Source organism: Coenobita brevimanus, chromosome 49, assembly GCF_032717465.1.
Source record: "Coenobita brevimanus isolate Jiangsu-jjx chromosome 49, ASM3271746v2, whole genome shotgun sequence".
NCBI lineage: Eukaryota > Metazoa > Arthropoda > Malacostraca > Decapoda > Coenobitidae > Coenobita > Coenobita brevimanus.
This window is the reverse complement of record NC_137002.1, coordinates 1,451,737-1,479,579: the sequence shown is the minus strand read 5'-3', so window position 1 is coordinate 1,479,579 and position 27,843 is coordinate 1,451,737. Positions and strand designations below refer to the sequence as shown.

Here is a 27,843-nt window from a genome sequence, read left to right as displayed (position 1 = left end):
ATATATATATATATATATATATATATATATATATATATACTGTGTTATATACACAAGGGGTGCAGGGAACAAAGGGGAGGGGGAGGGTAAGGAAGTGGAAACTGTGAAGAAAAATGCTGACCTTTTTCAGTGTTTCAGTAACACAGAGAGTAGGCCAGCATGCTCCCCAATACAAGTTTCTCTAACTGTCAACACCAATCTACGTGCACTGTACACGCTACACTTCCTTTTCAAAATTAAAAAAAAAGAAAAAGAAAAATGGCGCACATTAACCATGTCTCGGAGTCCCCAGGGGGTGGGAGAGACCATAAATGCCCCCACCATCCGCTCCTCTCCCGGTGACGACTCAACGAGCTGCCTGGAACCACTGTCTGACTCACTTCTTCATTTCTGTAACATTTCGCGGCCTTTCCTCTAACTTTCTCTCTGTTGAACACCACCTCTCCTTCTCTTCTTAACCGAGACTTAGCTGTCTGAGGCAACTGACAGCAAACCCTTTTCTGTATCCTACTTTCTCTATACTCATTTCAAAGCCAAAGGTCGCTGTAGTGTACATGTACGCAACTTGTCTTGCTCTCGTGTTCCTGAACTTGATTCTTCTGAATTCTCTACTGTCTGGCTTCGGCTCTCCTGTCATTTTCTGACTAAATATATCTGCGCTGTTTACTTATCCTCTAATTCTACTATCAAAAATTCTTCGACTATCTTACTTCTACAATGGAACACATTCTATCCATTTTTCCTTTCTCTGAAATCTCCATTCGAGATTTTAATGTTCACCACCATTTTTGACTCTCCTGTCCTTTCACTGATCCACCTGGTGAACAAGCCTACATCTTTTCTATCCTTAATGACCTAGAGCAGCTTGTTCAGCACCCCACCCGTATCTCTGACCGCCTTGGAGAGAGTTCCAACATACTTGACCTCTTCCTTACAACTAATTCTTCTGCTTACACCGTTAATCTTTTCTCACCGCTGGGCTCCTCCGATCACAGCCTTATTGCCTTAAACTGTCCTATCGCTCCAGCACGGCCTGTGGACCCTCCAAAGAAACGTCGACTAGCACTTTAGAGCTGCGGACTGGAAGGCCCTCAGGCAGCACTTCTTTGATTTTCCCTGGAATGATTATTGCTTCAATGGTCGGGAGCCATCTGAGTGTGCCTTGCGCATCACAGAGGTTATTCTCTCGGGCATCGAAGCATACATTCCTTTCTCATATCCTTTGACTAATGCAAGAAAGCCTTGGTTTAATCACACTTGTTCTAATGTTGTCCGCAACAAGGAGAGGGCCTATAAAAGGTACCAGAGTCAACCCACCCCTGAATCACATCTTTTTCATGTTTCTACCCGCAATCGTGTTAAGTCGGTTCTTCGTCCTGCTAAAAATATTTTCATCCGTACTAAATGCTCTCAACTCTCCAACTCGAATTCTTCCCGCTCCTTCTAGCACCTTGCCAAAAACCGTTCTAACAACTTAATTTACCTCATCATCCTTCCCTCCTCTTTTCTACTCTGATGGCTTTGTAGCGATTCTTCTCACTGATAAAGCAGATCTCTTTGCTCAGACTTTCTCCTCTAATTCCACCTTAGACGATTCCGATGCTGTTCCTCCATCACTTCCCCCCTCTGACTCCCTCATGGCTGACGTTAAAGTTTCTTCAGTTGATGTATTTTCTGCCATCACAGGCCTCAATACTAACAAGGCATATGGGCCTGATGGAGTCCCTCCTGTTGTCCTCAAGAACTGTGCTTGTGCTTACACCCTGCCTAGGTAAACTCTTTCCCCTTTGTGTTTCAGCTTGTAGCTTTCCTTCTCGCTGGAAGTTTACTCTCATTCAGCCAGTCCCAAACAAGTGTGACCATTCCCAACCCTCTAACTATCGTCCAATTGCTTTAACATCCCGTGTCTCAAAAGTTTTCGAGTCTATTCTTAACTGAAAAATTTTAAAACATCTTTCCTGTCACAACCTTCTTTCTGATCGTCAGTATGGGTTCCGTCAGGGACACTCCACTGGCGATCTGGTCATACTCCTTTCGGGACTTTGGCGAAAGCTTTGCCTTTGCACTTGACATCTCTAAGGCTTTCGATCGAGTCTGGCATAAATCTTTAATTTCCAAACTGCCCTCTTATGGCTTCTATCTGTGCCTTCATCTCTAGCTTCCTTTGTGGTCGTTCCTTAGCCGCTGTTGTAGACGACCATCGTTCTTCTAGATCTATCAACAGTGGTGTTCCTCAGGGCTCTGTCCTATCCTCAACTCTCTTCCTTTATTCATCAATGACCTTCTAAGTTGTACATCTAACCCTATCCACTCGTACGCTGATTCCACCCTTCACCTTTCCATTCGGTTCCCGCAACGTCCAACTCAGCAGTTATTTCAACAAACAAGGGATGAGGCTATGGCACACCTAATGTCTGACTTGGCACGTATCTTTGACTGAGGTAAAAATAATCTTGTTTCTAATGCTTCAAAGGCTCAGTTTTTACACATACCAACCCGACAAAATCTTCCACAGGAGTACCCATTAATGTTTAATAATATCCAGCTCAATCCTGCATCATCCTTGAACATGCTTGGGGTTTCATTCACTAGGGATTTATCTTGGAATGATCATACTGCATCTCATGTAAAATCTGCTTCCAAGATAGTAGGTGTGCTAAGCCGACTCCGTACCTTCTTTACTCAAGCACAGTTGTTGAATTTATACACGGGTTATATTCGCCCGTGTAGAGTACAACTCGTGTGGGAAAGCTCCCCACATACAACTCTTCTCAGTAGGGTGAAGTCAAAGGCATTTTGTCTCAACTCTCCTTCTCTTACTGGCTCCCTTCAATCTCTCTCTTCGCAGCACTGTTGGCTCTATCTCATTTCTATCGCTACCTCAATGGTCACTTCTCTGAACTGTCGGCTTCCATCCCTCCGCCTCTACAACGGCCGCGTAGCACCCGTCTAGCAACAAACGCTCATCCCTCTTCTGACCAACTCTCTAATGCAAGAATTAACCGTTACTCCCAGTCCTTCATTTATGCAACAGGTCAACTCTGGAACTGTCTCCCTCTGTCTGTATTTCCTACTTCCTATGATCTCCAGTCTTTCAAACGCAGTGTGTCCAGGCATCTCGAAATGAATGGGTCTTAAATTTTTTTTTTTTTTTTTTTCTTGGAACCGTTTAGCGGTCTCCTAGCCTTTGGTTCCATCTTCCTAGCATAAAAAAAAATAAATAAATAAATAAATAAATCACTGATACATATTTCAAGACACGAACTTATTTCAATGTTTTCCTAATTTTGCATCATTATGGAATCTAACACACTACATAACAAATGAAATCAATAAGATTATCATATTCCATATACTCATTAAAGAGGGTTAACTAAAACACAGGATAAATCATCATCATCTGGACCACCTTTCCCACCCTAGGGCAGAGTGACAAGTAGCAACGTACAGACAGCCATAGGATAAAAAAATGAAAATAATTAAATAAAATCTTAACACCTCCAAATACCATACACAGCTAAGAAAGGTAAATAAAACATGGTATCATCTCCAATACAGTACAGTTTATTATGTCTAACCAGCATGTCTTGGGTCCTTCTTGGTACCCCTGATAAGACCAGTCCTCCTGGCAGCAATAAGACCAACCTTCCTACCAGCACACTTGCCTCTGGAGACAGTGGAGGCCTTACCAATGTGCTGATGGTTACCACCACCATGGGGATGCTCCACAGGGTTCATGGCCACACCACGAACCTTGGGCCAGCTGTTCCTCTTCACGCGGTACTTGTGGTATGCTCGCCCAGCCTTCAAGATGGGCTTGTCAATACGGCCACCACCAGCAACAATACCTTAAACACAGAATACTGCCATTATAACAAAAAAAAACTTGCTTAACCCCCTCAATCTGATGATGCATTTCCTATCTACAGGCAATTACATTCATCTCCATCAGTGATAATCCTTGCAACATAAAACATTTAGTCATACAGTACTGTGAAAAACATAATCTCTTCAATCCAATGACACATTTATTATTTCTGTGATTTTATTCATTTATTCATTCATCATCTAATCCTGTGTTGCCCCATGAGGAGCACAGCAGCCTGGGGATAAGGCAACTTGGTCCTGACATTTAAGACGAGAATGACCAGCCTAACTCATCCCTGAGTATTACATGAGCAATAAACACCAACCACCCCTTGGGTATAAACCTTCACAGGCTCAATCCAACTTTATAAAAATTATTTAACATGGAGTCAGATATAGCCTTCTTTAAACACCTTTAATTACAGAATTCGTAAGATGAATAAAATGTTAAAGCAGAAAAACTAATAAAATACATAAACTGATTCAAGGTCAAGTGAAAAAATAATCCTCTCATCTATCTTCTGTGAGTTTTCCATATACTGTACATATATCTCCCCTAGTACTCGAGTCAGTAATGCCAGAGGAAAGCAAACTATGACAAGGACTGTTTCTTTACTTCAACCAGCACATCACAGGACACACAAGCAGCATAAACTGTTAGCAACATAAAATACTCAGTAAACTCAATCCAACCATACTCTGTATCAGTTACCTTCTTATTTTCATTTACTATTTAAGTATATGAGACAATGGGTGGCATGACTTGCTCTACCTCAAGTTACCTTCCTCCAGACATGAGCATGAATGGCAAAAAAGAACTGGCATAATAAAAACTATCAAGTGATGCAGTAACAACAAACTCCAGATGCTTACCTATCATAGCACGGTTAGCAGAAGGCAAAATCTTCTTTGCACCGGAGGGCAGTTTAACACGGGTCTTCTTTGTTTCAGGGTTATGGGCAATGACCTGAGCATAGTTGCCAGAGCCACGGGCAATGCGGCCACGGTCACCAGTCTTCTCCTCCAGGTTGCAGATAACAGTACCCTCAGGCAGGGTGCCAATGGGCATCACATTGCCAACATCAAGGTTGGCTGTAAGAATACACATAAGGTAACTAACACCACACACCAAAACGGCTTACATACACAATAACATTTCATTTGTATCTCATCGTGACAATATTTATCAACTATAGCTGCAGGTATTTTAGTATGGTTATTATTTTTAATAAAACAATTAAAAGTTAACCAACCAAACTTCATTTTGGCAGTGAACCCATGTATATATTACATAAATTTAAAATTACTTTATAAAGTTTATAATAAATTCCAAATACACAATTTAAAATACATAAAAGCTGTAAGTAATGTACAATAATGGCAAGTTATACCAAACATCATTTGTATCAGTAACCTTCTTATCTTCATTTACTTGCCAGTAAAAGAGACAATGGGTGGCATGAATTGATCTACCTCAAGTTTTTGTCTTCCACACATACAGGAATGTATGGCACACAAACAGAGGTGTAAAAAAAAAAAAAAAAAAAAAAAAAAAAAAATCCAGCATACATGTGGCTACATAACATACGAGAGAGAGAGAGAGAGAGAGAGAGAGAGAGAGAGAGAGAAATGTAATCACAACGCACTAAAGATGTGGGAAGCTCACAACCTATCCCTGTTGATGTGGACCATCTTGCAGTAAGCACAAAATGGGAACGGGCAATAAATAAATAAATAAAATAACAAATCATCATCATCATCATCTGGACCTCCTTTCCCACCCTAGGGCAGGGTGAGCAGTTGCAATGGCCTGACAGCCCAAATATGCCCAATCCAATGGGCCATGCTTCCATTCACTCATCATTCAAGCCCCCAGAATCCTGGCACTATCAGATACGCCAAAAACGTTCATCACGTTCTGTAGCTTAACATAAATGTACCCGAGAGTCAATCCGGACGCTGTCATGTTAAAATGGGGTGCCAAATCGCACACCATGCGTTTCTCCTCACAATGTTCATCCAGCCAGCTCGATCTCGTGTCAGTCCCCTAGCCTCACCAACTTCCAAACCTCTCTTCCTCACACACTCATCCACCATACTATTATTTAATTCCACCATATAGTAATAATTTCTTCCATCCATCCATCATCCAATCCTACATTGCCCCATGAGGAGCGTAGGAGCCTGGGACTAGGCAGTTGGTCCCGACATTTAAGATGAGTGATAATAATTATAATAATAATAATAATAATAATAATAATAATAATAATAATAATAATGCTCCAGTAAAGGATGGTACACCTGTACAAGATCTCTCCACCAATGGGAAAATGAAGGACAATACCAGGATGATAACTGAATGTACTACAGGTAATGGAATTCCATATCCAACTTCATAAGCATGTTAACATTTAACAGGGAACACTAAGATATGGTTACTTGAGATTTAAACGTGGTACGGAGATATCCAATAGCTCCAAGAAAAATTTCCCTCACTGATGATCAGTAAGCATCTTCAATCAGTCCTATATTAATTCTTTTAACGTGTAAACCTTAAGCCTGTGCTACCACAGTGAAAAGTAGGTGGTGACAAATTATAAGTTTCTGGTGGGATTACATGATCCTCCCTTTGCAAGAAACTCAATTCCATAAGCAAGTAGTAACAGCACTGACACAAACAATAAGGTACTATATTCCATTAACTCCTTCATAGCTGCCGGCCTTGAACAACGTTTTACTGTACTGGTGTCAGAGACATTGAGCTAAAGCCAGCTATCAAAAAATGCAAACACTTACGGGAAGGGAACGAAGGTCACTGGCATGTTTACACAACCCTACTCTACCATCCTAAGCAGTCACGCGGTCACTTCATCCCAGACTTTTTCGCCGATATGTTTACAAGTTACAGTAACATGCGCCCTAATTTTAATAATTCTGTCACGAATCATATCAAATCACAGGATGGGGGGGGGGGGGAAGGCAGGTGCACCAGACAAGTCTTTTCATATCTGTAAGAAAGAAATTGACTAGAACTTTGAAAAAATGGTCCCAAGGCCGGCCACGGGAGCACACAAATTTCTAAACTCACGGGCACTAAGGGAGCTAAACACATGCTTTACTTTAAGCAGTAAAAGCACCTTACCAAATCAGTTCTTCCTGATAGTCTGTTATGGTATATTTTTGATTATTTCTGGGCTGGTAAATAAACTTTTCTTGTTAAATCTGTTTCTCCATTGTTTTTAGCTGTTCAGCTATGATAACTTGTTTGTTTCGTTAACATAATGGCTGAAGAGACTGTTATAACCTAGGTGTTTAACTAAACCTGGCCTAACCAAGCTTAACTGTACCTAATAATTTAACCTAACCTACCCTCCAGTTTGTAAATGAGGAAACGAAAGTCCACCTTTAAGTACGTTGAGTTTCTTCCACTGCACTGGAAAAAATTGTAGGTACAGCTTAAGGAACGTGATGATAATAACAGGGAGAAAATTTTTCGGCAAGAAAAAGTAATTTACCAAACTGAAAATACTCAGAAAAATAAAAAAACAAACAGGAAGAATATGAATTGAGTTAGTAAGGTCTTTCTGCTGCTTAACATGTATTTGCTGGTAAATAAATCAGTCTAACAGTGCTTGTGTTTTGTTTCCAACGGATTAACCATGATTTCGGACTATACGGGCACCCCTTCACACCATACAGCCTGGATAATTGGGCTACCTCTGGAATTGCTATACACGTTCTACCCTACTAATGAACATGGTAGGTGGCAACCATAATTGTCCCACTCAATATAACACATTCCTTTCTCATTCTCTTTGTCTGCCCTCCTCTCTTCCAGCTTCTCCCTTTCTTTCCTGCCATTTTTATTACTCTTCCTTCCACTTAAGGTAGCTCTCTATACTGAGTGACAAGCCTTAGGTAAATTACACATTCAAAGCTTCAAATATTCATCAAACCTCGGTCAACAGCTCTGATACTTTTCCAGAGTAGTCAGACGTACCTTTCTTTCCACAGTAGATGAACTGTCCAGTGTACATGCCCTCAGCAGCCAGGAAGAGCTCCTTGCGGGTCTTGTAGCGGTAAGGGTCACGGAAGTGGACTTCAGCAATTGGGGCACCACGACCAGGGTCATGGATGATATGCTGTGAGAGGAAGTCAGTGCACTATGTTAACATCCAGAAACATACTCGTGTGATTATGATCATCCTGTGAATTGCTTTATCTTTACGGCTTCCTCACAGAAAACAAAAGTCCAGGACAAGACCTTGCATAATCTACACCTACATAGTACCAGCACACTTATGACAGAGAGGTCCTTGGTTTTACAGATCAGTCACCTCTCTGGGCTAATAAAACACATCTTGTTGTGGCCCCCAGACAAACCTGGTGGACTACAAACTGAAGTTGTCCCTATGCAGTCCATAATCCCCTTTTCAGAGGCCAGGGAGAAAACTGAGAAAAAATGGTCTATAATAACGATAAATAACAGACTTCTAGATTCTCTAAAAATATAAAATTAGAGCCATATTTCAATTTCCTTGCACAACATAGTTTCTTCACTTTCAATTTTCAAGCTCATCATTGAGACCCTTTTGCTTACTTAAAAGATGGGGTGAAGCATGATCCACAGACAAGTACAAAAGAGGAACAACTATCTACAATTTCCTGGTAAAACAGGTCACACAATAATTCATACATGATTCCTTTATAAATATTTAGGCCTGTCTCCAACTTACAGGCTTAACCACCTAGACATTTCCATAGAGACGTGTTTCACATAAACCTACCAGATGCGGGGAAGCAGAGATGTTTTCTGAAAGGCATGCCACAATATTAATCATCAGCATATTATACTACAGTATATTACTTAACCACAATGCATCTAAGTGAGCTAAGAACAATAAACAAAACTAATATTTTATTGCTGCTGCCATCTTAGGCTCATCTACACATAAACCTGGTAGACCGCACTTGTTACAATTCTCCCACAGCCCACCATCCTCCTTCCCAGGAACAGGGAGTGAATCGAGGGATAATTCTGAAATAGGGTTGCAAAGTTGCTAGGTCATATGAGTGCCACCAAGTGAAGGCATCCCACAGGCACCTAGCCTTTTGTAGACAGGCAAACAATTCCTGCACACTACCAGTTTATTTACAGGCAGTAACTGCTTATTATCTAAATATGCACTACTCTAAGCAACAGAAATTATGCCATGAACACCATCTTAAAGATTACAAACATGTGTAAAAGACTGGAAAATAAATTTACAATAATAAACACAATTTCTATGTCCATTCTTGCAAAAGTTACATTACAGTACCAGTTGTTCAATTTGCTTGAGCCTCGAAGTGTATGTTTTTGCATTTCAAGCCCACTCAAAGCAGTAACCACCAAATAGTTATGGAAACTGTGTGTAAGTCAGGTGTACCTAAAGGTGTTATATACCATACAGTATATGTAATTTATTACTGAACAATAAGCTTTCTAAAAGCCATCAAATCCTCACATCTAAAAATTCTAATTTTTTCAACAATGCACAGAATAAGTACAATAATAATATGAAAACTTAGAAAACCCATTACAGACACTATGATGATCTGTTTTTATGTAGTTTCGAGAAATCATGATCCTATACACAGAAGGGCATATTATGTTTTCAACCATAAAAGGAGTTAACAAAGACTAAACCCAACACCCCCCATTCGAAAATTCACCTCCAGTGCTGAATAAAATCTGCAAGTACCAGTACCAGTACCAGCACCAAGAAAAATACAGTACATAATATGCCACCTGTTCAAGGCATTAACCCCTCCGTGCCCGCCGGCGTCGAATGATGTTTAGCCGATCAATGGCTGCAGGCGTCGTTTGAGCGCGGCCTATAGAAAACTGCAAAAATTTTTGGGAACTGAATGAACGTTCTGAACGTCTTCACACTGACCTACACTACACCCATACACCCCATCATGCAGTTCAAAGCCTGCTGCTGTGATGAGTGGATTTTCATTTTTTTTCACTCCTAGCCATGCCTAAAGCGCAACTACACCCATTATCTCGACCCTGGCAGGACATATCATCTTTGTCCTCTCTTGCAAAACACACACAACCACCTGTTTACGATTATGAAGTAATACAGGCACATACAAAAAAGACATGATAATAAGTGAATGATACATTTTTGTCTTGGACTCTTTACCTATTTGCTCAGGTTTGCTGTAATGGTTTGGATCATTTGACGCAGTGTAACTTGTAGAAAACTGTGAAAACCTTTGGGAAGTGAACGAAAATCTGGGACAGGAGACTGACCTTTACTTCACCCTCTCACATATCATCTGTCAGTTCACCACCTGCTGTCATGACGAGTGGATGTACAATTTTTTCGCTCATGGCCATGCCTAAAAACACATAGTTACACCCATTATCTCGACTCAGACAGAAAATAAAATTTTTTTCCTCTCTTGCAAAACACATTCAACCACCCTGTTTATGAGACAGCAATAATATTCTGAAATAACAAGGTAAAATGATAAAGATGAACGTATAATGAGAGAGAAAGATGAACAAGTTACTGTATTACGGAAAAAATACGTTTTCCCCCATCTGTAAACTTATTTATTTCTGCTTTGTATCTGTATTTGTAATAATTAGACTTCTGAAACTGCATTACGATTCTATTTGTAGCCATGCTCGTGGTGAGGGAGCTCGAAGTTGCGACAATTTCCGTATTGCTAATCGGATCTGACCCTCCACTTTATTCTCCCGTAGCAGAGTCTAACCTTGGAGGACGTGCAGTTTTCTCATTTAGGACTGAAAATTCATCTCTTTTGCTCCCTTTTCCAAGCATGGGCACCACGATAACGCAAAAAAAAACTCGAAACAACCATAAACATATTTTATATCAAAAAGGTGAAAAAATATTTTTTTTTCCCCAGCCATTCCAAACAGATTATGTACTGAAATCATCGATATCATCATATCACAACATTTCAGCACCACTCGTGTTGTTTTTGGAGGTAAAAAAAAGAAAAATAACAACAACTGCCCAGTTGTGTTGCGGCAGTCCCCTGGGCGGAGGATATCAGTTGCCGATATTTCTGCAACTTCCATGCTCCATTGCAAGCCATAAAATGCGTCTAGGAAGCTGGGATTTGTACTGTTAGGTGCACCGAACTTTCTCTTCAACATGGTATGGAAAAAAAAAAAAAATCATTTTTCGAAACTTCAAAAAATGGCCCTAGCGTCAGCCTGGCGTACACGGTAAATTCCGGGCCTTTGGCCACTGAGGGGTTAACTAAAGGTATATCAAAATGACAAAACCTGTCTTAACATGAACTGCAAGTAAAATTCCTGTATCAACTCAATCCCCCTAAATTTTCAATCTACTGTATAGTACAGGCAAGTCCCAGTTAATGAGCAACCACTTAACGAAAATTCGCAAATATGAGGTCTTGAAATTTGCACCACCGCCTGTTTAACGAGCAGATAAAATCCCCCCAAATCCCAACTTACGAGAATCAATACGAGGGTCACGCCACAGCTGTCATATACAGTATTTCAGGTGTATTAACCCTTTATTCCTGCTTAAAATTGTCTGTCACAGGTGTTGGTGGTTGGTGGAGGTTATTCACCCCATCCCTATTATACCTATAATTTACATTATTCTGCTTATATTAATGCTGTTTTTATATTTCAGGTGTATTACCCTCTTGTATTAACCCCTTATTCCAGCTTAAAATGATCAGAAAGTCAGTTTTGGTGGAGGCTGCTCGCACACCTTGCACCCTAACCCTATTTTTCCCATAAGTTCTTCCACTTCATTTAATGAGAATTCGGCTAACGAGCAAAATCCTTGCTCCCAATTAGCTCATAAGTTCAGGACCTGCCTGTATATTAAATGACCCAAATTCAATGGAATTTCTTATAACACTCCCATTACATATAAATAATGTGATAACTCATTACCAAAACAGTCTTGAACAAACTGAAATACCAGTGCAAGCGTAATTACCTTGATTATTCCGCGAATGTAGCCATGACGCTCGGCATAGTCCACGGGACGGAGGGCTGGCTTGCCCTTGCGGTGGTGCGTGTGGGACTTGAACACAGACCCCGCACCCTTCCTCTGGGCGCGGATAACACGACCCATCCTGCTGTAATGCAAAGATTAACGTTAGAGCATAGTTTGTCTGGCTTGGAAATAAACAAGATGTGAGAAATTACTGTACTGCACTTTTATACGGCAAAATTTAAGAACTGCTATGTAGAGATGCCAGCTGTTCTCTCTGTATACAGTAATCCTTTAATTATCCAGATGTCCATTTTCCAAAAATCCAATATCCTGACGCTGTGATCCGGCTGTTCGAAATCATTACTTGTATTTTTCCATTTTATCTGGATAAAATGCTTGCATCTGGGTGGAAATTATGGCTGCGCGAACATTTTAGTCCGGCTGGGCTCTGCAGTGGTGATTGATTGTCTGTGGTTGATAGGATGCTTGACCACAGTAATTGCTTGGCTGTGGCTTTTAAGTCTGCTTGACCAGATAAACAACAGCAACAAATGCTGTACAATGTACTGTACCGTTGTGGCCTTTTACAATGGCTTTCAAAGTTATGTACGAAAGGGGGCTAAGGGAGAAGTCCATTACCCTGACTGATCGACTTTCCAGATATGCTTTTGGCTCTATTACAATGGATAATCGAGGTGGTAAAATGATGCTCATTGAAAAAATAAATACATAAAAAGTAAAACATTATCATGTAGAGCATGCCCTCTTTTACAATATATTTTTATTTCAATACACATACAGTAACTGATCATAAGAAGAATTCAGTTTGTGGCAACCACATGTGAAAACAATGATTATATAACACAAAACCAGGATCACAGCAATGGTATAAATGAAAAAACTGTATCAATTCTACATTTACTCAGTTGTAAAAGATCCTAAATTCTTACTGATCATGGTAACAAATGATGATGTACACAGTGTGTATACAACAATCTTATCTACCATTCACAAACAATTCAAAAATCCTTTTGCAAGAGGGCAATATATGTGCTATACACTCTAATGAATGAAAAATAATCTTATATGTTGTACTTATACACTCTAATGAATGAAAAATAATCTTCTATGTTATGCTAACAGGAAATCTGAAAACATAATACTTTAAGCAAAATGCACAGCAAGGAAGTAACAACATCCATGAACAGTCATTTCCTGTACAAGCTAAAACACCGCCTGCTTGTCAGAACAGCAGGAGTTAACATGAGGAAATTCGCGATGCACCTCCGCATGTACCAAACTCGATGAACAAAGAGGTAGCTGGACAACTAACGTACTGTATTTCTTTTTAGCCACAGGGACTTCCCTATTTTTATGGAGCAGCATAAAAATGGGGCACTCCTGGAACTAAGAAGGCGTCACATCCCAAATTCTGTATCAATTCTACATTTACTCAGTTCTAAATGCATTCAGACCTACTGCACAGCTCCTCACATGTCTAACAGAACCTAATCTACACAGACTGTGAAATAATTAATCCAAATCTTGAGTAATGCTGGGCTATTCAATATTTTTATCAACCATTTATGACTACCAGTTCTGAAGTATCCACACCCTAGTTTGGCAATGCTCAATATAACGACACCTGAATCAAGATGAAAGAGTAATAACAATACTGCACACATTTTTCCACATACGACTGTGAAAATACACCTTTTTTTAACCACATTGGGGTATGTTTACCTCCAGCATCGTCATGGGCACCCTGTCACCACCTACATTCATCACTGATTTTCACTCCCATCTGTTACAAATACCAAAATTATTCCACCGTACATTATCCATAAGCTCCTTAAGATTAACATACTACACAAGGGCATTTTCAAATACTCAAGGATGACATGATTGACAACGATTTCTAAACAAATATCGGTTGACTCCACACACCTCCTCTCTAGTTGTCCGGGAAAGGCTCGCAGACGGTGCTGATGGGACCAAAACACACGGAACAAGAGCCGGCCGGCATGCGCATACAATAATTTCACTTTAATATAGCAAGTTTTCATACCTTTAAATGACAAAGTAGCATTATTAAAATAAGATGTTGGTATTGGATGAAATATCTATACTAACTCTTAACTAGTTCATTAACTGGTCGACTGGGAAGAGTAATGACAAATAAATGTATCATATCTAATTGTTTAAAAGTTTAAAACAATATTAGTTAATAATATTTCGTAACACTACAAAATTCCCTATTTTCTATCTTACATGTAATACGCCTGTTAGTCTTATGCTTATCTGCAATATGTAATTGGGAGGATATCGGTATTCGGTTACATAATATTTAGTTATATACATATCTTCATAAAGTACAGCTGAAGTTGTTTGTCATACGTAAAAATAAATAATTTAACGAGGAATCTAATGACCAGTGGAAATGCTACATGCGCATGGAGATTACAAGAACTTCTAAATAACCCAGTTATTAGCCCATAGCCTATTTAATATATTTCTACTGAAACATGACATATACAAAAATACTATATACACTCCAAGTAGCTACTGAAGACACATGATTGCCAGACAGGACGGCAGAGGGTGCTGGCGAGGCCGTGACGTCACAGCCTCAGAAAAATTGGCTTTGTCCTCCGGAGTAACCAGACGGTCCACAGCGCCCAGGGTCCCCGACGCAAACTTTTAATACACAAGTTACTTTTTATTTGTACTATGAGTAATGTACCCACCCACAATGGAGTAGGTCTAGAGCGGCAGGTGAGCACCCTTGTAGTTTCTTAGAGGAGTGGAATGGAAGGTAATCTAGTGAGATAAGTGGAGGCTGTCAGGTGGACGGAAGCGGTGGAGTGAGGCAGCTGACAATCCAATCAATTCCATCTCAGAGCCCAGCTTCAGGTGCCTTGCCGGTATTTACAAGGACACTGGAATGGACATGTAAGGCGCTCGCCAAATTTCCCCGTATTTTTCTCCTCTTGGGACGGAATTAGACCCCCGGTGATATTTAGGGAAGGAGGGAGGGAGAAATGGAGGGCGAGAGAGCCACGTTCATTTCACCCGTGTTGCAACAGCCAGCCAACCAACACCATACAATTTTTTCAGGCTTTTATGTCTTCCCACAAGGAGTTGTGTTTCATATGTTTTTTGCTGTTTCGCATTTTTTCATGTAATTAAAAGAATACGCGTTTTTCACGGCACTAATAAGCTACCGAAACCAAGAAATAAACAGGGTCACACGAATTATTTAATCATTTCTAAGAATAGTACTTTTCGCGTTCTGCTGATTCGTCTTGTCCAGTATTGTGCTTGACCAATTTCTTGGGGGTAGTGTTGCAAGAAGGAAGGTAATTTCATTCTGAAATAGAAGTTATCAATATGTAAGAAACAGCATTGTTTTGGGTGAGTGGGATTTAAATCTGCACACCCTAATAGTTAGGAACAGACCAACCTAAGTGTATGTCTTGCTAAATTTATTTTTAATAATGCTAACAAGTGATTGTTATGTTTTGTATTTTATTATATCTTTATGGTGAATCCCATCATTGCTGTTAAATTTATCTCGCAGGTTTTGAAATTAAACATTCACAGGTCTTACTGAAATACAGAATATAAGAATCTAGTGAAATGTTAGCCTAATGCGTTGAAATGTGCATTGAAGTATATTTGCATCTCGTACTTGAATTTTATATGGAAATGATTGTCAGTGTGTTTATATTAGTTTTAACTGAAATGGGACATATGTAATCAGTTCACAAATTTAGTAAATGAAGTGGACTGGTAATATAGCAAAATATCAGCATTCTGCACTTGTTTATACAGTACATATTTGCCTGTATCTTTCTTGGGTAAAATTGTAGTTTAGGGAGGTAGCCTACGGTAATCAGAAAAATGGGTAATTCACCATCCACAGTTTTTTGGTGTTTAGAAATAAGATAAATAGTGCAGAAACCAAACCAAGCCAAATAATTGGTAGGAGGCTACTGGGAGGATTTTAGTAGGACTCCATAATTGTCAGATGGTAAACTCCATTGTTAGAATCCATGTTTAGAAATTGATCTGGAAAACAATCTCAGAACCAACCTTAACATATGTGAGAGAAATATACAAAGCAGTCAGCAAATACTCTCACTTTAAATGCTTCTGGTGGTATGCCCCATAAAATATCATTTTACCCCCTCATGAATTGCAACTTTTTTTCTCTCTCTTTTTAATAAAGTACCGGTAAAAATCTTTAACTGCAGGATCCATTCCAAGATATTGCAGTTATTCATACGGCACTACTAGTTTATAAATTGGATGGATCTGGAGTGTTATTTTTATACAGGAACAGCATAGCATTAACTCTTGCTGTCTGGTGCACTTTTGTATGTTTATTGAAGGTATCTACAGTACTGTAAGTTACAGTCTCTATCTTTAGCCAGATGCCATAATCCCATAAGGGGTGGCATTAACCCTCTGCCAACCCACTTGTGGACATATAGGGAACACGAATGGGTTGGTTATATGGTTACTGCCCAGTGTTGTACCTAAATGGCTTCCTGTCTTACTGGAAACCATTATTCTTGTCATTCATTGTAAAGCCTCCTAAAAAGGAAAGAAAAGCAATAAAAAGTGACTGGAAAGATGAGAGAAATAGGAAGAGAGGAAAGCAGACATAGAAAAAGAATGGCAGAAAAGTAGGCAGCATTACATCGAGTGAGTGGATGATGGTTGTCGCCGTCTACCCATGTGTATATATATATATATATATACTGTATATGTTTTAAACAATTGAGATGACTATAGGACTTTTGATGCAAATTGTACAGTACATGTGATTGGGATAGTTTAGCAGGTAGAGCTGAAAATTTTGGAGGCATAAAATAATTTTGTGGCATTTATCATTAACCTTCAGGGTGATGATTTGATTATTATTATAATTATTATTATTGTTATTATTATTATTGCTGTTTTAGCACAGCATTTCTCAGTTTATGGAAGACCCTTTAAACTGGGAGGGGTTAACTTTAGTCTAAATTTCAGCACCACAAATCCTTTACGGTACATACCTGTATATTTTGTTCACAAATGGGATACTGGTAATTGTTACATCCTGGTATTTTATTTCACCACACACTTCTTGATTGTAGTATTATGTTGTGGCAGTTTGCTGGTCTAGGCTTGGAGGGGCGTGATCACGTTGGCCCACGGCCAGGCGGGCGAGGGGGCCGAGGAGGAGGCCGCTACATCCCCCCTCACCTGCGCAACCGCTTGGAGGACGCACCACCACCACCACCACTCACTGGACCACCTCCACCAGGTACATAAGTTGCCAACAATATTTTCTCATTAGTTTACTATTATTGTATGTCCTTAGGCTGTTTTCCCAAGTGCATAGAAGTCTGTATCTTTTATTAGTACTGTATGCCAATATGGCTTAAGCTGAAGAGGTTGTATTTCATATTAGTATATCAATGTGTCCAGAGTTTATTTCCATGTGTTGTGAGGCTCTGACTCTCTCATTAGTGTAATAGTATGTTTTAAGCCTGTGTTCCTATGTACGTAGGATTTCTGCCCCCGCCACCAGATGCCATACATGCCGCCAGTATTATCTTTTATATTAAGTTTACTTTAACTTTACCTAAGGTTGCCATCTCTGTCTTGAATGTTGAATTGTAGCAGATCAATAAACAGAATGATGCCATTCATTAAGAAATACTGAGTAAAGGATGGTGAACCATACTGTTATCATTTTCTACCAGTAAGCCACTTGAAATTAGCAGCAGAAAGATGAAAATCTGGTCCAAGTTAATGTAAAAAGAATGTAGGATAATACATCTTTGCCCTGTATAGTAGTAAACTTAGAAGGTAATATAGTACCATTTATTTGATGATTTGTTTTGCATATTATACTTCGATCCTTTCTTCATATAGGTTATTTCTGACATACTTTCCATAAATATTGTAGCATAAAAAAAAAAATACCGAACTTTATTGAGAAATAATGGGAGAGGTATTAGAGAGCGATCTTAGCTGAGAGTACAGGCCCTGTTTCTCTGCTCTGTAGCAAGATGAGGAAATTTCTTTTTGCCACTAAGCAGTGACAGTCGATCCAGCCACTGGCCTTTCTACTCACAGCTCAGAAAGTTATGTCTTCTTGTATGCTCATGGAATGGTGGACCTTTAGCCCGTGCTCTAGTGAACATTCAAGTGTTTGCAAGGTTGAGTCTCTTCCCCATCATTGTGCCATTGTGTGTTTATCCTTGTTTATTTCAGATCAGCAGATGTTGATGTATGACACAGGCATTAGATTTGTTAGACAAGAGTGTTATTCTGATGGGCTCTTGTGAGATTGCCTGTGCCCTAATATTTCTAGTTGTCCATGACCTTGGGATATCATGGTTGAACTCTTGAGATATTATTCTAGATTTAGCAATCTTTGGTTATTGTAATTATACAGTACCTTTGATAATTTTCAGATATTTATAATTACTCTTGTATATGTATGTATTAATATTTCCCCACACCTCTCCAGTTCCATATAAACAGTATGGTAAGATGATAGGTAAAATTAGCGTGGACACACTCCTCCTGTAAATGATGGCATTATGCATGATAGCCTACCTGAACCATTGTTCCCTGAGTGCACTGCATTCTGTCTGGTGTAACAGCCTCGACCCGTGGCTGTTGTGTGTGGGTGAGGTAGGTGCAGTACATTTATTGGCTTCCATGTTGTGTCAGCACTTTGCCTTATACCACAGCAACTTTGATTTCATAAAGCCCTATCTGGTAAAATGATGCATTGATAAACAGAACTTATTCATGTCAAATTATCACTGAGAGCTGTTAGTTGTTTCACAGTGTTAAAACTGTGTACAGTGCAAATCAGGGGAATTTAGCAGCCCTTATAGGATTTCAGTTACCAGGTTGGCTTTACTGTTATGCACGGATGTCTATTCTTAAGGTAGCCCATGTTATGTTTGTTTTAGTCATATCCCTCTAGTATATCATATTACTCAGTATTCATTTTTATTTAAAGAATAAAGTGTACTATATAGAGCTCTCAAGGCTCAGTGCAGTATCTGAGACATTATTTGTATATGCTTAAACGAAATTAATTTTATTATTTTGTCCCCCTCCCCTCCCATTCTCTCTCAAAAAAAAAAAAAAAAAAGGAAAATTCAGTGATCTGGACCCTGGGATTTATGTAGTACATTTTATTTATTTCCCAAATTGTGATTACAGTACTTAGAAGTTGCACACTTGCACAGCATTGCCTATATCACTTTAAGTTATTTATATTTTTTTAATGGCTTGTGTTTAAAATAAGGACTGCACAGATTGCCATGAATTGCATCCTTCCGGCAGATCCTTCAGATAGGAATTCTAGGGACTTCGGGAGTTCTAGAGACTTCGGGAGTTGGTATGGCCCGCGTGGTCCCCAGAGGGGTGACGGCGGTGGCTGGGATAGAGACCCGTACGGCAGCAGTAAGTCCTACCTTAATGAAGGGGAGGTGCCTGCTGCTGTCTGTGTGAGGGGATGGGAAGGGTGTCTGTTGCTGTGTGTGTGTGTGTGTGTGAGGGATGGGAAGGTTGTCTGTTGCTGTCTCTATCTGTCTGTTTGTGAGGGATGGGAAGGGTTTCTCTTGCTGCTTGTGTGAGGGATGGGCTGGGTGTCTGTTGCTATTTGTCTGTGTGAGGGATGGGCTGGGTGTCTGTTGCTATTTATTTGCATGAGAGATGGGCAGGGTGTCTGTTGCTATTCGTCTGTGTGAGGGATCAGTGAGGTGTCCGTTTCTGGTGAAGGGAGGGGTGTTTGTTTATTGTCAGTGGTCTGAGAATGTGGTTGTTTGTGTATGGTAATATACAGGCTGTCCTCTTTATGAGTTAGAATAAACTAAGAAAAAATATATCCATTATTCCCCCTTTTAGATTACTCAACTTTTTTCCTGCAACTATTAAGTAGGGGGATACTGATAAGGCAGCTGTATAAGTAGCAGTGAGAGAGCTGAAGTGGGATGCTATCATGCAGCGGCACTAATTAAACTAAGTAGCCCTCCTGCCTGATTATACAAATTCCCCTTATCAGCTCCCCCTATCTCCCTGAGGCTACGGCCACACCAAACGCGACGAGCGGGGAGGTAGCGATGTGCAGCGACATGAGTGTCAGCGCGATGCGTGTCCTAATAGGAAGCGACAGCCTCGCGGGCGACAAACAGTCAGAAGCATGTCTATAGTGAAATATCCACTGGGCAGTTCAAATATCTACTGAATTATATTTCATAGATTCGTGTATTGATATGTAATAAAATTGTCAATGTTCATTACATATATACATACATATAGTGTACTGTATACACTTATCTGTTTATTATTTTTATGCTTACGGTGTAACACAGGGAGTAGAACATTAAATACTTATATGAAGTTTAGACATTAATGGTCTTTTATAGGTTTTATAACAATGGTGGAACAAGCATTACTTGAGCAATCTCATGACAGAATAATGCTCTGTTATAATTTCCATTTGTATGCAGTTATTCACAGATATCTTCCCAGTGTTTATTCAGCACTCCAGCATTTTTGTGGAGTGGATCATTTGGATCCCACACAGCTCTCCTGTGGTACACGGCTGCAATAAGTTGTTCAGTAGACATTATTACCAAACCCAACTGCCCCAACACGCAGTACCAGGACGACTGAATGATGATGCAATGCCTGGGGAATGGGGATGTCTCTAGGCAGTGCACGACAATTTTAAACATGCTGCATCGCGCAGCGACGAGCGTGGAGGATGAGCGGGGCGACAAACCTCCCAGCTCATTCAGTGTGGCCACCTACATAGGATTTAGTGTGTTTTATCGTGTCGCCTCATCCCTCCCTGCTCAAGTCGCCCTGCTTGTTGTGTTCGGTGTGACTGTATTCTAAAGGAGGATAGTGGACTGCGGAAGTGCAGCATCTACCTGCATTCCACTGGTTCCACTTTCAGATAAGCTTGGGACCATAATAAAAACAACAGGTACCAGTGAAACTTCAATAAGAGATTTTGTAATTTGCTGAGGTTGTGATGGCAGAAGATATAATAAAAGATGGTCATACTGTGAGGACATAAGTTTTTGTTGGTGTGGATGTGTATCGCTGTTCAGGTGGTGTGAGTCCTGAGGTCAGTGTTCACATCTGTACTAGGCATGATTTTTTTTATTTTTATTTATTTATTTTTTTTAAGGCAGCGATTATATACTCACCTGTCAGGATAACAAGATTAGTGTTGATGAAGTCATGATTTCTCAAAAAGTTGGCAAACAAAGGGATTCTGGAGGAGGTGCTGTTTTGGAGGTTTGCATTTAACACGTACTCATAAGCAATAATTGATATCCCCTCAGGAAACTCAGTCAGATGAAACAAACTTAAAAAAAGGATGAGTTCACAGTGAGATGGTGGGGAAGTCAGTGGAGGGCAATAGGTGTCTCTAACCCATGACTGTTACCTGCTGGGGGATAACAATTTTTGCTTTAGCTTATTGCTTTTGGAAAGGCTGAAGCTAACGTTCTTTTCCTATACAGTAATAATGTGAAAATAAAATGGCCCTGAAGTTCACTGTAGTCCAGATAAGGTAAATTTATAATGTTTTTGACAGTTATAAATTACAGTATTGAACTTTGTGAAAATAGAAGTGTATTGTACTGGGTTCTTGACATTTTGTTGTATGGTTCAGTGACCATCTGCAAAAGTGGTGAGTAAGGATTGGTGTGTGTGTGTGTGTGTGTGTGTGTGTGCGTGTGTGTGCGAGAGAGAGAGAGAGATGCTCTGGATCCCTGGAAGTGAAAGTGTGTGCACTTGTGATAGGTATATCAGTGTCACCAGCTCAGTTTTTAGGAACCAGGACAGACAGTGGTGATCCATATGCATCATTTTTTTAGCATTATATGTTACTATACTGTATTGCAGCAGCATTTATTTTAGGTACTTAAATACTTTGCCAATCTTTGGATGCCACTGGGTGTGTTTTGACTCCATTACGTAGCCTTGAACTACAGAAAATATCCCAAATCTGAGAAGCTCTCAAGATTCTCTGTAAAGCTGTCTGATAGGCAGACAAGAATGGGATTGAGTGGTGAGTTGGAGATGGGATAGAACAGGAGACTGTTAAGTGGAATTTCACAGACAGGGTTTTATAACCATCATGTCCAGTTGTGCGTTTCATAGTATGGATATAATTTTATTAAATTCTGCCAGTTTTCCTTGAGTGTCTTTGCCATTTACCTGCAACTGATGTAACTACAGACTTTCTGAGGTTGCTGTGAAAGTGGTAGATGTGAATACTTTGTCATATGATTGTCAAGAACCCACTTTTTGTATACAGTATATGACATTTTACTGTATAGCTTAGAAGGCTTTTACCTCCTTGTTTAACAGTTTGTTGTATGTAGTGCAGAAGACATGCTGTGCTATATATAAAATATTGAAAACCCAGAGCTGTTCTGCAGTCTAATAGCTGTCAGTTAATTAGACAGTTTAGCACCGTATACTATAATTTCTATCAACCCACCAGGCTTGTGATTAGGTGGTAAGCCAGAATATGAATGGTTGCATCTTGAACTACAGCCTTATTTGGATCATGGTATTCCTGTGTTACATAATGTGGGCCAAAATCATTATTATGCTTTATAGGAGCATATGCCTGAGCTGATTTCATCTAATCTGTATTACCCTCAAATATATTTTGCTTGATATTAAAAACCAACATGGGCACTCACAGGTTGCTTGTATATACTGTAGTCCAGTACAGTGCTTTATGGATTTTATTGTATATTATATAATCTCATATATATATATATATATATATAAAACAGTACAGGTAAGCCCTTAATTCACGCAAACTTTTTTCACGCGATTTCGGTTATCCACGAATTTTTCTTATAATAATTAAAACATAGAATTATAGTATTCAAATAAATAATTTTTAATATACAAGAGAAATAAATAAAATATAAAAATGCCTACCTGCTGCCCGTGTGCATACATGTGTGTGTGTGTGTGTGTGTGTGTGTGTGTGTGTGTGTGTGTGTGTGTGTGTGGGAGGTCGGTCTACCATGCACCACACAGGCAGTTTGAATCCGACGGTCGAACCATGTGTGACTCGCGAATCGTTATTTGTGGCTTATTTTTCTGCCTTCCAGTGATTGCTTGCCTTGTCTGTCAACATGGGGCCTAAGTGTAGTGCTAGTGATGCATGTGGTAACACACCAAAACGAACTGTAACGTGATGTTGCTGACAGAGAAAGTTGTGTTGGACAAATTTAAGGGAGGAATGTCAGCGACAATTCTCCATTAGGACGATTTCCTGTCATTTATTTACATACCAGTTTATTTAGCAAGTACAGTACACTAGTTTTTTACATATATAAGTTATAAAATCCCCCTGAAAATTAGTTATTAAAGTATTAATTAATCAATAATAAGTATATTTATAGAATGACAGGGAATCGTCCATGATTTGATGGTGAATTGACTTCCTGGTGAATTGTCTTGGAACCGTGTGTTTGGGGTGAGTCAACTGTTCCTACAATAAAGAAGGCAGAACGTAGCATACGGGAGGCAGTGAAGGCCAGTGCACCAGACTATGCTAAAGTGTCTCCACCTATGCCTGTGAACTGGCTTGGAACCGTATGTTTGGGGTGAATGAGTCAACTGTTTGGACAATAAAGAAGGCAGAATGTAGCATATTGGAGGCAGTGAGGGCTTGTGCACCAGACTGCAGAAGTGTCTCCACCTACGCCTGTGCCTGTCAGGTTTCAGTGTTAAATTTCTTATATTTTTGTTGTTTTTCATACATTATGCTAGTTTATAAGGTGTATGTAGTGCATAAACAGTATTATTCAGATGTAATATAATTAGTAGACATGCGTAATTATATGCACACAAGGGCAGAACATATACGCGAATTTACTACATACGCGAAGGATCTGGGAACGTAACCCTCGCGTGAATTAAGGGCTTACCTGTAGTTGTCTTATTCACAATAGGCCAGGAAGGGTGACAATAAGCATCTTCATGGCTGGCCTTTGTTCATGCTAGTGACATTTTGTCAATTCCTTTGGCATCATTAGGCTAAAAAAATATATGTATATATATATATATATATATATATATATTATTGAGCACAGGTAAAACACACCAGTAAAATTAGTCAAAAACAAATTCCTCAAAACTTTTCATGTTCTGCTCTTTAAAGATTAACATGCCATTTTTTGAGGAATATGTTTTTGGTTGTGGTTTTACTTGTGTGTTTTAATTGTATTCAGTAATATATTTTATAGCCTGATGATCCCAAGAGGATTGGCGAAACCTTGCTAACAAAAAAAAAAAAAAAAGTCGAGCCATGAAGATGCATATTGTCACCCTTCCCAGCCTACTGTATATAATTATAGGCATATACAATATATATATATATATATATATATATATATATATATATATATATATATATATATATATATATAGTCATGGATTATGAAGCCAGGCAAAAAACTACTATTGTACATTTCAGTCTCTCTCTCTCTCTCTCCTTTGGAAAGAGAGTGGATATTCACCTTTAACAAGTGCTTTTTTTTGTTATGATTTGTGTTCCCCTCTTTGCTGTGTAAATAGTGTATGTATATGAATCAGGATGTCATGTATTGGTGTTGCATGTGCTGTGCTGTTAAAATTATATTTTTTATTTTATTACTATTTTTTATTTTATTACTTGGCATTCAGTGAAAATGTAGTGCTGTGATTTTGTTTGTACACACCTGCATGATTTTTTTTTTTTGCTGTTACTGGTAAATGTTTGTCTTTGTGTAGCTGTGTACATTGTCAGTAAGGATCCTATTGGGTGGCCTCAGGTTTGGTTATATTAGGTTATATGTATGTTTAATGTCCCTGTTGGATTTACTAACAGGCAGCTTCAGCAGAATGTATGGCAGACTTTTTTCCCAATCAGCTACTGAACATAATCAAAATTTCTGCACGTAATGATGCTTTCCTGACACTCCTTTGAAAGACGTCTCCCAGGTTGGATTTGGTATCAGTACATATGCAGCTCAGTAAATATCATCAGGTTTAGTTGGATGTGAAATAATCCCAGCAATTATTGTGTGGGCTTTGTATGAGTAGGGTGGCCTGTTGTTTTAGAAAAAAATTTGTTCCCAGTGATACTTTTTGATGTTAATACATTTTGTCAGGGTTTGGTTGGATGTGAAATAACCCCAAGCATTAATGCTCTAGGCTCCACTGCATCATAGGTAAGAAGGCCCCCCTCCCTCCCTTTTTTTTTTTTTTTTTTAATCCAATGGTATTATCTTCTGTTTAAGTAAAATAGGAGTATACTTAACCTTTGTCAAACACTGTATTTGGCTATTATGGTGAATATATCATCTGATTAAAGCAAAAGCCTCGTGTTGTGGCACTTTTTTTTTTACATCAGAATTTCTTTTGATATGATGTTGATGATACAAAGAGTCCCGGGACTTTGCACACATACTTCAGAAGGTGGCTAGATTCTGGCCCTGGTTTTAAGTGAAAATTGTTAAATGAATATTGGCAGAATTTTCAGTCATTACCAGGCTACAAGTACTGATGGCCATATGAAAGATGATGCCAAGTCATAGGTGAAATCACAAGAGTCTGCGCTGAGGTAAAATATGCATAGTAAAGCAGTCCTGCACACAGTTCAGTATATAATGCAGAAAGAAACAAGCCCATCCATTGTCCAGTCTCATTTTACCCCATTAGGAGCACAGGGGTCTGTGGCTATGCTATGCAGTTCTGACATTTAAGGCAAGGATTACCAGCCACTTTTGCGCTTGATTGTCTTTATGTGGGCAATAAACCCTAACCGCCAATCAGATGGAAAGCCTTGCAGGCTCCATTAGGTTGGAGTACTTTCACCCACTTGACTGCCAGGTGTCATGCATGTGAAGTGAAGCAAAAGCTCTAAAGTCAAATTTCTTGGGGTCAGGTATTGGTTACAGTAGACGTCTAGTGTCATCTGGCAGAGTTGTGTAGGTTTTAACCCTTTGAGCCCAGGGATGTCCTTTGTTTTTGCCCTTGCTTGATTATGTTATTCAGTGTAGAAGGGAAATTTTCAAACTTGGGTTAGATATGGCCTTGATATACCCCATAAATACAACAGGTGTTTCCCCAGTTTAACAAAATTGTCTGGTAGTAGCAAGAATAACAAGGATGCTACCTGGAATGTAAATGTTAATCATCTGGCAGTTTTACAGTGTGGTATTGAACCTTTTATTGCCTTCATTTTCTCCATCCTACTGTTTGCTTCTCCATCTGATGACTAACCCATCAACTGCACTAACTTCCTTTTTCAGGTTTTGGATCCACATTAGTCTAGGGAGTGCTTTACTAACTCTGAACTGTGACTAAATGTGTTATTTTTCCCCTTAGCTTTTTCCTTAAGAAATATTGATTGACCATGTATTAGTTGTTGTTTACAACTATTTCAAAATTCTTAAAATTATCATTAGAATGTGATACTGACCCAGTGATTCTTTAAGGCTTGCTCAAAAATGGAGAATTTACAAAATTCATGAAATTATATTCAGTATGTGATACTGACCCAGGGATAGGTTAGAGTTTACTAAAAAATGGAAAAATGCTCTTTTTAATAAACTCAGAAGCAGACTTTCTCCAGCTAAATTGTAGCCACAGATGTTCTTTATCTTCTGTGTCAAAGTAACCATTTCATTAATTTGATATTAAGTAGATTTGTCATATATTCAAAGTATATATAAATAAGATTATAGGCACAAGCTTCCCTGTAATGCTCTGCATGTTGGCAAATTAGTTCACGCTATAGTGCTGCTACTTTCATTATCTACCATTGCTAAATGTGTATAATGAAGTGCAATTTAAAAAATTTAGTAGCATCAGGCTTTTAACTCTTCAGTACAGTGATGTCATTTTAAGTTTGTCTGCTGTCTCTAGATGATTTTTCTCAGCTAAGGAGATAGTTTTAGGAAGTGGGTAGAGTTTGACATGAATTTCATTTTCCCCTTCACAGTTAAGACTCCTAAAGCTACATGAAATCATTTGGTGGTAGCAGGGGAAAATATTAAAATACATTATCATATTGAAGGGATTAATCACAAGAACTTCAAATGTAGTAATGCCTTTTAATTCAGTCTGTAAGTAAGATGATTGCCACAGGTTGCTTGACCAGAATGCTAATCTGCCTTATGAATGATGTCACATGATTAATCCCTTCAGTCCAAGGATGTATTTTGTTCATGCTACCACCAGACTATTTTATTCATTTAGGAAAGATAACTTGTGGAAGTGGTCAGTGAGGGCTGTGTCTATCCCCTTGAGATCAGAAAGTCTCGCATAAGCTGAATAAAATTGTGTGGAGGAAGTAAATATAAGTTTAGAGAAATGTACCGTATATTAAAAGGGTTAAGAACAAAAGTATGTATAATTTTTCACCATGCCCTGGGCTTCAGATCCAAAGGGTAAATCAAGAATAATAAGCTGTCTGCAAAATGTTTTCTCATCTTTTAGAATGAAAAATGAATAGGAAAAGACATAAATTTGCACGTAAATCCTAAAGGTCAGTGAATGAAAATAGCACTGAGTCAAGAAAAATGGCAAAAATATTTTGGCATGAATCACTTGGCAGTTGGACTCACCACTGGTGCCACTCTGTCTCACTAAATTTGTTAGTAATTAGCTTTCCCCCCCCCCCCCAAGAAATGCATAGCATTATTTTCCTATAATAATTTGCTTATGCAGTATATTAAACCTAAATTGTATTCTTACTAGTATTGTAATTCTTTAGCCTCATGAAATAGCACAACCTTTATAAAAGAAACAGGCAGATGGGGGTGTATTGATCACAAGCAATCACAAGAGGTTGACTCACTGACAAGAGATAAATGGACAGCCCTTGTCATGGCAGGCTGAATGTTACTGATGTAGC

General features: G+C 39.1%; 2 protein-coding genes across 7 annotated transcripts in view; one reads left to right on the top strand and one right to left on the bottom strand.

The window, feature by feature from the left end:
* Window positions 1-3,543: 3,543 nt before the first annotated feature.
* RpL8 (ribosomal protein L8) lies at window positions 3,544-13,843 on the bottom strand. Its single transcript, XM_080272117.1, has 5 exons — window positions 13,821-13,843; window positions 11,874-12,015; window positions 7,868-8,009; window positions 4,741-4,959; window positions 3,544-3,848 (listed from the first exon to the last, which is right to left on the bottom strand). Exons 2-5 carry the CDS (start codon window positions 12,009-12,011, stop codon window positions 3,574-3,576), a joined length of 774 nt encoding a protein of 257 aa, XP_080128243.1. The 5' UTR covers window positions 12,012-12,015; window positions 13,821-13,843; the 3' UTR covers window positions 3,544-3,573.
* A 687-nt stretch (window positions 13,844-14,530) lies between these two features.
* Window positions 14,531-27,843, top strand: part of bel (ATP-dependent RNA helicase bel) — a 49,034-nt gene continuing 35,721 nt past the window's right edge. For 4 of the 6 annotated variants that reach the window (XM_080272112.1, XM_080272114.1, XM_080272113.1 and 1 more), the window contains exons 1-3: window positions 14,531-14,648; window positions 17,034-17,187; window positions 19,236-19,355. In XM_080272112.1, coding sequence (XP_080128238.1) covers window positions 14,604-14,648; window positions 17,034-17,187; window positions 19,236-19,355 — 319 coding nt within the window. In that variant the 5' untranslated portion in view covers window positions 14,531-14,603. The remainder of the gene's footprint in view (window positions 14,649-17,033; window positions 17,188-19,235; window positions 19,356-27,843) is intronic. The other 2 variants (XM_080272116.1, XM_080272115.1) reach the window with 1 other exon arrangement.